The sequence below is a fragment of the Phyllostomus hastatus genome, unplaced genomic scaffold (assembly GCF_019186645.2).
Source record: "Phyllostomus hastatus isolate PE091 unplaced genomic scaffold, TTU_PhHast_1.1 phas_contig_40, whole genome shotgun sequence".
Taxonomy (NCBI): domain Eukaryota; kingdom Metazoa; phylum Chordata; class Mammalia; order Chiroptera; family Phyllostomidae; genus Phyllostomus; species Phyllostomus hastatus.
This window is the reverse complement of record NW_025333872.1, coordinates 78657017-78673186: the sequence shown is the minus strand read 5'-3', so window position 1 is coordinate 78673186 and position 16170 is coordinate 78657017. Positions and strand designations below refer to the sequence as shown.

General features: G+C 42.1%; 1 protein-coding gene across 1 annotated transcript in view; it reads right to left on the bottom strand.

The window, feature by feature from the left end:
• The window catches only part of PEX7 (peroxisomal biogenesis factor 7), a 66793-nt gene extending 62053 nt beyond the window's left edge, over window positions 1–4740 (bottom strand). Inside the window, exons 1-3 of the mRNA XM_045843249.1 lie at window positions 4524–4740; window positions 2636–2693; window positions 1626–1776 (exon numbers count right to left, since the gene is read on the bottom strand). Coding sequence (XP_045699205.1) covers window positions 1626–1776; window positions 2636–2693; window positions 4524–4653 — 339 coding nt within the window. The 5' untranslated portion in view covers window positions 4654–4740. The remainder of the gene's footprint in view (window positions 1–1625; window positions 1777–2635; window positions 2694–4523) is intronic.
• Window positions 4741–16170: the final 11430 nt, after the last annotated feature.

Below are 16170 nucleotides of genomic sequence, written 5' to 3'. Positions count from 1 at the left end.
GGACTTCTATTTCCTTTCCTGAGATACGGTACTCTGGACTGGGCAAAGGGGGAAGGAAGGAAGGACTGTGTGTGTTTGTGGGTGTTTTGGGGGACTTTGGGATTTTTGATAAAGACATTAGGTCACTACTTTAAGTTTGTATAGCATTAAATAAACATTTCCTTTCCTTTTCACCAATCTCCAGCATTGAGAGACGTCTTTCCTCTGGCGGCGGACATAACGGACCCGGGGCCTTCTTTCAATAAAGGTATATTGTCTCAGGCCCCCCTTGTTGTGTTCTGTAACAAGGGCACATGCCTAGGTTGCAGGCCAGGTCCCCAGTTGGGGGCTCATGAGAGGCAACCACACATTGATGTTTGTCTCCTCTTTCTCCCTCCCTCCCCATCTCTCTAAAAATAAATAAATACAATCTTAAAAACAAAAAAAAAGAATATGGCAAAAACCATGAAGGTACCAGAAAAATGTCTGAATTTTGGATATTTTGCTCTACGGAAGTCTTTTGTTGAACATCCTAAAACTAAAGTTCCTTCTTTACTTAAACTGTTTTAATTTTCAGCAATTCTATGAAAACATGATCATTTATAACTATACTTATTCAAATAGCCTTCACAATAAAACAGTGGAACTAAAATTTTCCATTATTTTCAATCACAATCTTAAAGGTACTGATTTTTAATAACTACAGCTATAAAATAATGTCCGAATCCTCATAAAACTAATCTTTAACAATCAACATTTTGCCTACCTTGTTTTATCCCATCACTGACTGACTGATTGCTGGAGTATTTTAACATCAAACGATTTCACTCATAAACACTTCAGTAGAGAAGGATGGTTTCAACTTAAGCACAAGGCCATTTTCACACCTAACAAGATTAACAAAAGCTCCTTCATCACAAAAGACTAACATTCTTGCATCTGATAAGCATTTACTAAAGGCCTTCTATGGGCCAGGCCCTGTGGTAGACATACATTTGAAAGTAAATTTGCAAATTTTCATTTGAAAGATCTATTTCTACCTCAAGAAAATTTTTTAAACATTTAAAGTAAAATACCAAAAGAGAATGTCTTTACCATTGTGTTCATTAAAAACATAGTATGTATTTTAATGACTTAAGGTCAAACTGTTTTCTATGCTACCCTCCCCCACACACACACACACAATATCTAGACAAATGAGCCAGATTTCAATTTAAAGTCTCTTCAGTAAGCTCTGCCTCATATTCGGTATTTGATGCTTCTGCTCCCATATATTCTGAAAATCCTTAGGCATCATCCTACTGAAGACCTAAAGGCAATCCTGTGCCGTCTTTGTGAAAAGTCCGCCTATCTCTATCTTGAGGCAGAGTATGGCAGGCACATCCCAACTGTATAAAGAAAGCAACGGGACTCTCTGGAGGAACTGGTGCCAAAGTATGCTCCTACTGGCGGCGTTTTACTGACTAATGAGAAGCCTGACCTTTTCTTCTTTCCCAGCTCCTTAGGCCAAGAGGTACATCTAACACGCACGACACACACTCAAGCTTAAGCTTCTTGTTCCCTGAAGACATTTCCCCACATATACAACCCCAGTTGCATTTCATCCCAAGAAACCCTGTAAGCCCAAAAGCTTCCCCCCTTCCTACCTCCTGAGTGTGCTCCTTGTAGACTTGCAGTGGCCCTGCAGCTTTTGCAGTGTCCCAGAGCTGCAGCGAGCCGTCCCCACTACAGGTGACCAGCACGTGTTCGTTGTTCTCACTCCAAGTCACGTCAAACAAACCGTCGTTCCAGTCAAAGCTACCACAGAAAAAAATTAAACTTTAAAAAATCTAGTTGAACATAAAATAACAGTAACAAATACAGTTTTTTTTTAAGTGTATCCTATTTTAATGCATTATCTCACCTAGTCTTCACAACTACAAGAAGTAAGTAGAACAGGCACTTGTCACATGCAGAAACAAGTTCAAGGAGGTGAGCAGAGCAGCCCATTTGTACAACTGGTAAACTACCCAGCTAGGTTAAAACTAGGTCTCCCCACTGGAGACGTGGCACTATTTACATGAAGGCATGCTGCCACACCAAGGTGCTCACTGTTTTTGTGGTTCAGAGGCAGGACCAGCAAGCACTTTAAAATACTAACTTAGAACAGTAATTCCAACTTTTCCCATAAATGTTTCACCTGAGCAAAGAGCAGGCGGTTATTTTCTGACAGCATTTCCTCTCCTCTCTCTCCCTCTGACTAACTCTGATGGAGGTACTGAGTCCAACAGTCATGCAGACAAGACATGTGTGGAAAGAAAGGGCAAGAGGCACTAGATAACCCACAAGATGGATAATTAGCTCCTGAATGAGTGACGCTAAACTACATTAAGAAGACAGAAACATCACACAGCAGTACAGTTACTATTCCATTTTTTTATGTTTAAGTTTTGTAATTTCTAAATGGACACTAAGAGACTAGAGCTTTAGAAGGAAAATGATGATCAAACTTAATGGCAAAAATAAGTTCTATGCTATGCAAATGCTGACGTTTCTTTTACATTGCAAATTTAAAAAATTTTTTAAACTTTATGGATAAAAAAGATTCAAAACCTAATTCTATTAAGGCTCTAACAGCAAAAGAGAATACACATAAGTTAACAGAGCACCATCTTACCTTCTAAAGAGCCTAAGGCCAGATTCATTTTGATCCAGTATTAGCAGGGTTCCACAGCCTAAGGAGAAAAGAAGTGGAGGTCACGCTGTTGAACCTGCCAGGGGACCACCTAAGGTCAAGGAAGGATCAAGCACTGAGTACCTACCTGACTTACCACCATGAATTTCCCCCTAAAGTTATCGAGACCAGATATACAAAATCAGGTTGTATTCCCTATTTCTGATCTGGCTTTCTGTGTTGTGCTTCAACCATGATAAGGATGAAACTTATCATCACACCTATGCTTGGAATCCAGACAGCCCCAGCAGAGGAGATATTTGAGTTCAGATTCTGTGGCCAGGCAGGGGCCAGGCACATGAACCTCCCAGATAGGTGTCAGCACCCCTATTTACAGGAACAAACCTCCGGCTTACAGACCCCCAGGATTCTATTTCTACTACATCTCACTGCCTCACCAATAAATCTAAAATGCATCAACATGGGATTTTAAAACAAAATACTTGGTGGAATCTGCCACATACTTGGTGGCAAAGTGCTAAACACAATATATATGTTATCTACCAAAGAATAATTATTTTACTAAAAGACCAGCACATTTTAAAAGTTATATTTGTTATAGGAACTGTATGTGGGGGGAAGTACTGAAAGGTCTTTTATTTAAATACGACTGATATGTTTTTAAATGCCAACTCCATTAAAGTTTTTGTAAAGGTTTTCATTCAAAATATCACAAACCCATGGGTCTTCAACCTAACTGGTGGACAACTGTAAATCTAAACGTGCAAGCACTAAGAGCTAATGGTGAAAATAAAAGAAAGCAAATATCTCTCAATTACATTATTTTTTTCAGCTGTAAGGACCAAACACTACTACAAAAGCTGACATCATGCAGTGATTTGTATCATATCTTTGGTGTGTAAATAATAGCTAGGATATTAATTAAAAGAAGAAAAATTAAGAATGGAACCCTTCCTCATATGTAGAATCTAATGAACAAACTGAACAAGTAAAACAGAGACCCATAGAGGGCAGGGTGACAGCTGTGGGGTGGGGGTGGGGGGTTGGGGTGGAGGGGATCTAGCAAAAGAGAAAAAGGACTCATGGACGTGGACAACAGTGTGGTGATTGCCGGAATGGGGGTGGGGGAGAAGCTATGAGGAGATAAATGGTAATGGGAAAAAATACAATAAAAAAATAAAACCACCAGAAAACAACAGAATGCCAAAAATGGAATCCTGCCTTTCAATCTAGACCATAACAGACAGTTGACTTAAACCCCAAACAAATGCTTGCAAATGTATCCCTTCTCATACAACAACCGGCTAGAGCACAACTTGGGTAAATTTCATATTGGCAATTGCAAGGAGTCTTAAATCAGGGGCACTCGATTCATGACTGAAAGCCCGAATGCTGACTGTGGGGAACGTGGACGAATTAACAGGTACTGAGATGACCCTGAGGAAGGCCTTCGAAGTGCTGTGGTCGGGTCAGACCGGTCAGATCCGTCAGAAGAGCTACACACGCTAAACGCCTAGAGGGAGGCTAAACCTCTCTCTAGGGCGGTGTGAGCCGGGAAGTGGTCAGGGGTGGTGGGGTGGGCGAGTATCAGCTGGCAGTGGAATTGGTGTGCTCTTAAGGAATTCTTAAGACACGGGCCACTAGGCGTCTTCCAGATGCTCCTTTTGCACGGTAAATGTGGGGGAGGGAAATGTCACTATCGCCAGACCAACTCCTCACACTGGACAAAAGAGGGAGCAGGAGCCGACCGGATCCCCTGCTCCCCCTGGTGTTCAGTTGCGGCGCTGTCTACAGCCGGATACGTTTTCCGAATCCGGGAAGAAGCCGGGCTTGGCTGGTACCCGCCCCCGCCCAGGCGGCGCGGCCTCACCCGCGATGCCGTAGTGCTGCGCGGCTGCGCAGGCCAGCCGGCCGGGCAGATACGGGGAGAACTCGGTGGCGTAGCCGTGGCGACCAGGCACCCGCAACGTCCGCACCGATCCTCCGTGCGTCGCGTTCATCCCTCCCGCCGCCTGAGGTCCTCGCCACCCCGACCGCCGAAGCCGCTCTGAATCGGAGGTGGACTCGTCCGAAGAAGTTGGACACCCCGGAAGACGAGGCGGAAGTAAGGACAGCCAGTGCCCTGAATACTGGGTTTCTATTGGTCTGCAAATGGAAGGGCAGTGACGCCAACAGAATTCACTTTTGTTTTGGGCAAAACAAATTAGTGCCACACGTAATGAACTAGGGCAGTGTGGATTAGGTGGTGGTTCTGAAAACTTTTATTTTTGTGTATCAGCCTCCACTGTGGGGCTATCTGGTTTTTATTGTCAATTGAACTTTTGAAAGACTGGCATCAGTAAATACCCCCAATGATTACAAAACGAGATAAGCTGCAGAAAACTGAAATCATGCGGCGATCCAAAAGTTAATTGAGTGCTGTGTTGCTCAAGATAACATGAAACAATATTAAATCAGGCGAGAGTGAAGCGAAGGAAAAAAGACATAATAGGCAACTAACTTAAAAAAATTCTCACTACATATATTGTATAGTAATAAGTGCTCAGATACAGGATTAATTAAGGGAATCTAAGGCTTATGCATTCATTCATTTATTCCTTTATTCATTCATTCAAACATGTACCGCGTTTTCATTTTAAAAGATCTGGGCAACACTAATCTGGAGGACAGCGATTAGAAATGGGAGGAAAATTAAAAGATTTTAGCAATAGTTCAAGCAAAAGATAAGATTTTTAAACGAATATTGTGGCAATGGTAATGGAAGGTAAGAGTCAAATGAGATTTTTAAGGCAATAACTCATAAGATATGATTTGTGAGGAACAGGGATGAGTCTAAATGGCATCCAGATTTCTGACTTACATGCCTGGATGGATGGAGGGACTATTCACTGAAATCAGGACTGTGGGAAGAGGAGCAGGTTTGGGAAGAAAATGAGCTCTGGTATTAACATACTTAATATGAATATCATATTGGACATACCAATCAGAAGCTCTGGGAGTTCTTGTTGCATATAAAAAAAATATGTAAGCCATGGAACAGATTGCCCCCACTCGGCAGGAAAGTGGTATGAAAAAAGGAAAGAGCCAAAGACAGACCTTGGGGAAAACACCAGATGTGAGAATTGGCAGAGGAAGAGGAGCTAGGAAACAGTTGGGAGGAGACAAACCAGATGTATCCTATTAATTAATTAATCTGTTCAAGAATACAGCTCAAGTTGGGGGAATTTGCATACTACCTTTTGATACATACTTAGATGGACAGGTTGAGAGTGGGTCCTGTATGGGGAAAATGACTCAAAAGAATCCTTAAAGAGTATCAAAGAAAATAAGATAAAAGCATCTATTACAGTGCTTGGCACATAGCAGGCATTCAAAAAATATGACGACTGCCCTGGCTGATGTGGGTCAGTGGTTTGAGTGCCAGCCTAAGAGGCAAAGGGTCACTGCTTCAATTCCCAGTCAGGGCACATGCCTGGGTTGCAGGCCAGGTCCCCAGTAGGCGGGTGTGCGAGAGGCAACTACACATTGATGTTTCTCTCCCTCTTTTTCTCCCTCCCTTCCCCTCTAAAAATAAATAAATAAAATCTTTAAAAAATAAAAAATAATAAAGTATTTTTAAAATATGAAAACCATTACTATTATAGCAGGAAAGAATTTGCTAGCACAGATCTAAGTATTCAAGAAATAAAGCATTCTTTTTTTTTAATTGATAGACATCTGTCTGTTATTCTACCAATCTATGCACTCACTGGTTGTTTCTTGTATGTGCCCTGATCTGGGGTCTAACCCACAACCTTGGTATATCTGGACAATGCTCTAACCAACTGAGCTACCAAGCCAGGGCCTCTTTATTTTCTTGAACCAACTTAAATCTCCATCCCCATAGGCTATTAGAAAAATCAAGCTCATGGGTGTTTGGGGTTTCCCAGCACTCCCTGAGGTCACATCAGAATCTGACACTAGAAAGTAAAGTTTATAACGGTAGCATCGTCAGCACTTCAAACAGTGCCTGGGGAACAGTGAAGAGTCTCTCTCATCTGCTGACTGTTAGTGTCACCACAGATAGCTCCCTGTGCAAGTCTGAATCATCATGTGAATGTGCATTTCCATGAGATGCGTGCAGCTATGCAGGCCCATTTGTCTCTTCTCTACTGAGATGGGCTCCCATGTACCCGAGGGGCCCATGAAATCATTACCACCAGGGAGCAGGGCCAAGCTGCTGGCACATCTCTAAGCTGGAGAATCTTTCCCTCTTTCCCTCTGCCTCTTCACTGCCACCACATGGTCATATCTTGCCTCCCCCTTCTCAAGACCACATCAAAACAATGTTCAGTGAGCTTAAAAATGGTGAGCAACTTTTATGGCCATCCTTCACGTGCCCTGAGGCCAGGATCACAGAGGCACTGGCTAATCTGACCAGAATAGGGAAAGGAAAAACACAGATCAATACCAAATCCATTGTCCTGGCATACTGAATGAAGAAAGTAAGACATGAATTAATTATTAATTAATAACAATTGACAGTAAAAACTTTGATGTGTAGAAGCAAACAGAATGTTATACATGCCTCTTCTCCCCACCTAAACCACACAAGCTCCAAATTCTCAGCCGGCCCCCTGCCCGTGAACCTGAGATGGGCCATGGATGCCTGCCTCATCACCTAGGCAGTATTCCTCATATTCCAGGTCCCCGCCTCTGAATCTCATTTGGTAATTTTTATAATGTACATTCTTAGGACACCCCATGGACATATTTATTCAAAATCCCAGGGCCTAGAAATCTTCATTTTAACAAGCTCTTCTGGGTGATTCTCATTTGTTGGCTAAAGCAAAGACAGAAAAGAAAAACACATATGAGAAGCGCTCCACACTGACAGGGGCTCATACATTGGTAGCAAATGAGAATACATTCCAGGCAAAGCAAGCTGGAGTTCTTAAGATATGCAGGGAGGGATAGCATTCATAAAAAATATTGACATTGAATGTGAAGATCTAAGAATTACACAGCACCCTGTTCCAGAACCTAGAGAAGACCACCAGAACTGAATTACTCCCATAGCAAAATGGTTGCCAGAAATGGATCTAGAACCAGGCTCATGTTTAATTCATTTTTTTTAGAGAGAGAAGGAAGGGAGAGAGAGAGAGAGAGAGAGAGAAACATCAATGTGCGGTTGCTGGGGGTCATGGCCTGCAACCCAGGCATGTACCCTGACTGGGAATTGAACCTGCGACACTTTGGTTCGCAGCCCGTACTCAATCCACTGAGCTACGCCAGCCAGGGCTTCATGTTTAATTCTTACCATGGACTTTATAGATTATATCTGAGAATTGGATTTCAGTTACATACTTCATTTGTATTCAAACATAAATATACAAAATGTCAGACTGACTTCAACCAACCTAGGAGTTTCTATTTGAGGGGAATACGTTGTGTTTGTTTGTTTTCATGTCCTTTGCACTTGTGTAAACCTGATCCCAAACCAGTCGATGTTGCTTCTTTCATGTCTCCCAGGTGCTCTGTTTTCAAAGGTTGCATGAGATGGTTTGTGAGCTCCTGAGTCAGTGTCAACATGAGGGCTGTGGTCACTTTGTTTGCTAGATATGGACAGCTTAAATTCTAATTTAGACTGCACTATCTTAACTGAATAAACACAGAGGGAGCCCTGACGTTCTGTTCATGCACAGTGACAGAGAGAAACCAATGAGCCAACTACTAGCTGGCCACGAGTGTCTGCGCCTGGAGAGGAGAAGGAAACGTGTATTGGTCCTCGGACTTTCCTTCCATGAGTAGCCACCACATTTGAAAAGGCTTGGGGAGGATGCAGCCAGTGTGACCATTTTATTTAGTGTTTTAAGAACAATGAAACCTTCAACATTAGTTTGGAATTGAATAAACACTCACAAGCTTAAGAAATGTTTTAATTTCATTTAACACATAATGGCAGAGCCTAGCATATATTACTTTGCCAGAAAGTAAGGAAGTGCACACAAAAAATTATACAGACTGTGGGAAGGACACAGGCACCTGCTGGAGGGGGCTCTCTCTGGACACACCTGGACCAATTCAAATATTGATAAGTATGGATTATAACATACTGCATGAAATAAGAATTTAAGAGACCATACTGATAATGAATAAATAATAGAGAAGAAAAGTTTTTCCATGCAGTAGAATTTCTGTTACTAAAACTAAAAGACATGATGAAATTACAAGGTAAGCATTTAGCAATCACCATAGATTGTTTTAGGCAAGAACCATCAATGGATGTTAAAAGTAGTGTCAGGATGTATAAAGACAGACAAAGTAATATAGTCTCAAAGTGTCTCCCGCAATATTCTTATTAGTTATAAAAGGAAAATTAGTAAATTGACAATAATGAAACCTGGCAAACACCACTTTCAGCAAGTAATTAAACATCCCCAGGAATGGCACAAATCAACCTCATGTACTGCTGATGTGACGTGCTGGGAAGAGTACATCTTCACTTCTGTGATGTTTCTTCCCAAATTATATAACCTGAGGAATTCATATAATGAGGTAATATCAGACAAATCCAAATTGAGTAACGTTCTACAAAGTAACTGGTCTGCACTCTTCAAAAATATCGAAGTAACAGCAGACAAAGACTGAAGAGCTGCTGCCCCATGGAGGCGCACTAAAGAGACATTGCAACTAATGCAGCCTGCGGACCTGACTTCCATTCTGCACAAGAAAGATACTTTTCTTTTGCTCTAAAGGACATTAGAGGACAATGGGCAAGAGTTGAAAAAAGCCTTTAGATTGGTCATAGCTTTTTGTCTGTGCTAAATTTCTGACTTTGATGGCCATATTTTGTTTATCTGGGTGGGAATTTAGGAAATACACACTGTATCTCAAGCACTTGAAAATTACGCAGGTAGGTAGATGAAGCAAATGTGATAAAATATGCATACTTGAGAATCTGTATGAAGGTACATAGGACTACTTTGAATTATTTTTGCAACCTTTCTGTAAGCCCGTGTGTGTGTGTGTGTGTGTGTGTGTGTGTGTGTGTGTGTATATATATATATATATATATATATATATATATATATTTTTTTTTAGTAAAAAGGCTATTTTAAGCCCTGGCTGGCGTAGCTCTGTGGATTGAGCGCGGGCTGCAAACCAAAGCATTGCAGATTCAATTCCCAGTCAGGGCACATGCCTGGGTTGCAGACAATGGCCCCCAGCAACCATACATTGATGTTTCTCTCTCTCTCTTTCTCCTTCCCTTCCCTCTCTAAAAATAAATAAATATTTTTTTTAAAAAAAGGCTATTTTAAAGTCCAAACTTCCAGTTTCCAGTTCCACATGTCAGGAGCTGGGAGGTCACCACTATTTCCTAACAACAAATAAAAAGCTGAACACACTGAAAATCAACAACTATAATTCATGAGAGGACCCACGGCAAACCTCTACTCCCAGGATTAGAGGGAGGACACTGGGAGGCCCGGGCTACCAGAGCAGAGACTCCCTAGCGGAATGCACTGCGGGAACCAGTGAGTGAGTAGGAATGCCTGAACTGTGACCGACAAATTGCTGCAGCCTCAGTGTGGACGAGTCCAGCAGGACCCAGTCATAGCGGGGACCTCACCATATTGTGAGATTTCCCTCCAGGAGGCTAACCAGGCTCCCACAGGCAATGCTGGAGAAAAATAACCTGGTGTTTCCAGCAGAAGGGAGAGGAAGAGCAACCATTCTGAAATCCGATACAGCACCCTGTTCTTTTTTTTTCCCCCCAATGCAATTTTTTTCTTAATTTTTTAAAATTATGATTTAGTCAATAATGTAATAACTATGCATGGTGCCAGGGGGTACTAGAAATAGCAGAAGGGACACTTTGTAAACTATGTGATTGTCTGAGCACTGCTTTTCTTAACAAGTCCTGCCCTTAGGGGAAACTCCTTAACCAGAGCCTAGCAGGTTGGGCTTTATCAGCTCCAGAGAAGTATAACATAAATGTGATAAAAATGTTAAAAACTTGGGAATCTGGGTAAAGAACATATGGGAATTCCATGTATTATTGCTGTAATTTTGTATAAAATTGAACTGTTACAATTAAAAGGGTTTTTTTAAGTACATATATTTTTAAAGTACTTTACTAATTTGGCCTATTTTGTATCCAGTTAGTATGAATTAATAACAAATGGCTCTTATGTGTTAAGTAGTGCCGTGGGGGCTATGAAAAATTCCTGTACTGGTGCCCCCATAGCTCCTATAAAAGAATCGCAAGCCAGAAATGTCTATTGTGTGATTCTACTGGGACTACTGACTTCTGTAAAGCTGAGGGAGTGTGTTTGGGAAGAAAAGCAGAAGTTTCCTGCTACTTCAGTCTAGAATGAAACGGAACTCACACACTTTATATTTCAGAGGTAATCAAGTGGAAATGTCAATGAGGAAATTTGGGTCAACTATAATTCCCATCATGACTAAGTGGCATAAAGACTCAGAATACAGTGACCTAGCATTGGCCTCCGGGAGGAACCACAGTCAAATCAGGATCGCTCATTTCTAGCATTCTTGGTAAATTGACTCAGCAATTCATAAAATCTTAACCATTTACAATAAATACAAACCTAGGTTCCTACATACCTTTCACTGCCTCAGGCAGATATGTAGGACAGTACCAAGCTATTCCCCAGAACTATATATCATGTTTATATATCCTTAAGGAAAAGAAGTTTTGATACAGAAACAATTTACCAAGTGTAAAGGGAATGTGTGTGATCGTCTTAAATGTGAGCATCAGACATTGAAAATCTCGTCTGCTCATAACATGCCTTGGATTTCTTAGCTTTGGAAAATAGCATATCCTTAGCATGAGCTAGCATATTCTTCAAAGGCAATCATTTTTATTAACTAAGAGATAGAAACAATATTGATTTCTTTCAAACTTGTTGAATCCTCTTGGTCAAAAAGGCAGACATGCTTTCATTTGAAAGATGCAGAAATCTTTGAAGTTGTCTGGCATGCCTCTCATAGCCCCTGGGCTCCTTGATGTTCTATTGAACAGTGTTATTCACTGTAAAAAAGGAGTTGCTGCCTTGGGAATCACTGTAATCAATCCATTGCAAATAATGATGGATACAAATTTCAGCTCTGATGTTGCTGACTGCATAATTTTAAACAAATACTTTATCTCTTTGAGCTTCAATTTCTTTATAAAATGGGGCTTCCTGAGAAGGGCAAGAACAGTGAAGGATCTGGAAATCAAATGACTTAGAGAATGGTTGAGAGAACTGGGTACAGTTCTTGTAGGTACACACCTACAAGAATGGCCAAAATCCAGAACACCGACAACACTAAATGCTCACAAGGATGCAGAGCAACGGAAACTCGCACAAATTGCTGATGGGAACACAAAAGGGGACAGCCACGTTGAAAGACAGTTTGGTGGTTTCTTACACAAATAAATATCCTCTTACCATATGATCCAGCAACCACCTACCTTGGTATTTACTCACAGTGGTTGAAAACTTATTTCCACAGAAAACCTGTACATGGATATTTATAGCAGCTTTACTCATAATTGCCAAAATTTGGAAGCAATCAAGATGTCCTTCAGAGGTGAACAGATAAACTAAAACTAAGGTGTATCCAGACAATGGAATATTTAGTGCCAAAAAGCAATGAGTTATCAAAAAATGGTCATACTAACAGGTGAAGTGTACAGGCTGCCTGTGTGTTTTGTGTAGCTTCAGAGTTAGACTGAAATTGCCAAGCACAGATCGCATCTTGTCATTTTGCTTGCACATCAGGGGGAAAACTCAGTTTATTAAACATTTCATATAACTATACTCAAGTTTTGCCAAGCTGGAAACTTGGGCTTTTTCTACATAGTGACTTTTTAATTCTAGTTTTCATAACTTGGAAATTGTACTGTTACTTTTGCATGATGTATGTAGTGTATCATGACTGAAGTTTGCTTTGTTTTATAGTATCTGCACTACCTGTATGTTTCAAGAGCTATTTTGTAAAGAGATGATGTGTTTCTCCATTGAAAACACAATAAAAAACAGCACACACTTCACCCCCAAAAATGAGTTATGAAGCCATAAAAAGACATGCAAACTTAACTGCATATGACTAAGTAAAAGAAGCCAATATGAAAAAGCTACATACTATATGAGTCCAGCCACATGACATTCTGGAAAAAGCAAAATTATTGTCATAGTAAAAAGATCCGTGGTTGCCTGGGGTTGGGAGTTCAGGGTGCAAGATTGCTGGGAGAGACAACTAGGCAGAGCGCAGAGGATTTTTAGGGCAGTGAAATATTCTGTATAATACCATAATGTTGGATACATTGTCATTATACATTGATCCAAACTCATGAACACATAACACCAAAAATGAGCCCTAATGTAAACAAACTATGGACTTTGGGTGATTATGGCATATCAGTGTAGCTTCAACAATCATAACAAATTATCAAATGAACTCAAAAAGTGTCTGGAAGCTGTGTAAAAATACATAATATTTACTCAAGGGTCTTAGAGTTTGCAAACCGGAAACACAGGCAAAACCCCAGACGTGTTCCAAAGAAGAAAGAAAAGTTAAAAGTCCTTGTAGCAAAAAGTGCATTGTTGAGAATTATCAGTCCTGCATTCTTAGTCCTAGAATTGGTCCCAGACCATTATCAGTCAGGTGGGTGCCAGGTGGTCCAGAAGTCGGGTGCCAGGAGGTCTGCTTACCTCCTCGTGGTCTGGATAATGGAAGTCAGGAGGATGTATATGTGGTTCCTTTGGGGGTAATCAGGCGACCTGGTTGCATGAGTCCTTCAGTGGGTAACTGGGTTACATGGAGGTCCAGCTGTATATGTGATGCGTGGGTCACTGGCCAGCAGTGATCACGGAATGCTGCGGATGGCTCGACAAAAACACGCAAGAAAAAACATGCACAGAAACAGACTAGTTTCTGTGGAGAAGTAGGGACAGAATGGCCACCCCCTCTAGAGGGGAGCGCGCTGATTTACCGGCCAAACCTGCTTTTATTGGTCTCGTTTTGCATAATAATTCAGGTAAAGTACAGTACTCATTAGGGGGAAGTAAGGAACAATAGATAACAAGGAACTCTGCGGGTCTATTTTGAGTCAGGGTCAAAGAGCTTGTAAGACTTTGAGGAACAAACTAACTTCCTCCTTGGACCCTTCTCATTCATCTGAGAGCATTCTAAACAAAGCAGGTTTCACAGTAATTTACATGTTCTTTCTTAGGCCTGATCACCCAGGGAACCCGCCCTTTTCAGCACAGAGCTGCACCACCCTGTCATTGTTTGAGGCTAAGGTGGAGCACGGGAACTAAGGCAACCAAGAGATAAGGGGATTTTTCTCCCAGATGAGGAGAACTCAGGCCATGTCAAAGCCGAGGAGCGAGGGTCCATCACCCCCTTTTGCGGCAGCCCCCCAAGTCCTTCTTTTGGGGGGCCTCCCAAGTGATCGTGCCTGTCTTAGGTCGTTCCCCCCTTGGAGAATCTTACCCGTCTTTGGCTAACCGACCAAGCTTTGGGGTTCAGTTATGAATGAAGCAGCAGAAGCAGCATTCCTGCCAGGGAGATAAGCTTTTGTCTCCTTGCTGGCTTATGCTTCCAAGGGCATTCCCTTAGCCTTAGCCTAGGTGGGGGTTTCAGCTTCTGATACCAGGCAGGGTGGTTCTCAACATATATCCAGGAGTTGATGCAGGACTGGGAAGGTTTTTTAAAGTTTAATCCCAGACTGGTTAGAACAAGAATGGCACCTTTCCTTATGCTTCAACATTTATAATGTTAATAATCTTGGCAGTTTAGTTAAAGCAACCCCCTTTTACATATTCCCTATCTTTGCTCTTTCCTCCAAATGCGCCCTTCTGGGGTGGGGGTGGTGGGCATGTTGACAATGAGAAAGATCACACCTGTGTGGACGCAGGCACTCTATGGGAAATCTCGGTACCTTCCCCACAGTTTGGCTGTGAACTTAAATCTGCTCCAAAAAATTGTCATAATTTAAAAATAAAAAGAACAAAAATAAAACTTAGTGACAGTTGATGTTCTCAAGTAAATGGAAAGGTTTTAGAACTTAGTTTTATTCTCCATTAATCTTCAGAGAGAAAACTTGCAAGAAGCTAAAACAGAAAGTGAAATCTTCCCTCCGCCACCTCACTAACATGGATTGCCTACGGATTCCTTCTGAAAGATCCCTTTGTTCCCCACACCCACGGACTTCTCTGGGTGTTCTTAAAGCTGCCCCCTACGCAGGAAAAGTCTTTCTTTACCTTCTTATCCCACAAACCAGCTCAGTCCTCTTTCAGATTCTCCTTCGGGACAGAACACTTTCTGAAACCACCTCATCTCTAAAAATTAACTTCCAAACTTGAAAAGAGTATAAGTCTAATAAAGTGTGTAAGAATTGTAATTGTTTTTCCTATTTTTCCTCTTTTGGGGGGGTTATAGAAGTTATATCTTTTTTGTGACAAATGTAGTGAATAAAATAAAGTTAATAATGAGTACAGCTTTTTTAAAAAAGTAGAGAAAGCAGCGGACTGAGTATCAGGGGTCTCTGCTTTGTGTTTTGGGGTGCATTGCCTTATCATTTTGGTACTCCATTATGATAGATTCTGACCCTTTGTATCTCTCTCTCTCTCTCTCTCTTCCCCCCTCCCTCTCCCCACACCCCCCAGTCTCTCTCTCTCTTTCTCTCTGGTATTCAATAATTATTGACAATAAATGACTGACTAAATCCCCGGCTTAAGCCACCTCTTCATGCACACACCAAGCAGCATGGCTGCACACCAGGTGACCTTAACAACAGAGGTGATGCTCCGGGTACCCTGCACACACTGGCAAGGCCTAGTAGAAGTCCTCCAGGTTGGAGTCTAAATCTGTACCCTCCTGGTTCTGAATCTGACTTTGCTGCTTGTACAGAGAGGCCACCTGAGCACCCGTGGTTGTCTCCTATGGTTTCTAGTCTTCACTGAAGCGAATAAACTGAGAGAAGTGAAAGGAAATCCCCTTCTCCCTGTCCACCAGGCCCAGGGCAGCGGGGTTGCTAGGGGAGATGGAGAGATTGGTGGAGTTGACCTCTCACGTGACCTGCCCAGATGTGGGGTGGGAAGCACCAGGGCTGGGAGGATGAAGCCAGTTCCAAGCTTGCATATGGCCTGGACCTCCTTGCTCTCTTTGTCGGCCATAAGAGGCCAGCAGGAAGCCCCCATAGTGGCCAGCCGGCTTCCTCTGGCCCAGGTAGGCGCCAATCACCAGGAGATCCAAGGGGTCACCCATGCTGTCCAGGTTGTCCTTCAGCTTGACCCAGTTGTGTGATGCTGGCGATCTGGTGCGTGTGCTTGGTGTCCAGGGAGGTGGAGAAGACAAACTTGCCCTCTGTCTCTGTGAAGTTCTGGAGCAGCTGCCTGCATCTGGAAAGGGGCTCAGTACCCAGGACTCTCCATTGAAGTTGGTGAGATCAAAGGCACACAAACACACCTGCACCTGGATCTCTGCTGCGTCCACCTCCTTGTGTTTGCGGGTGG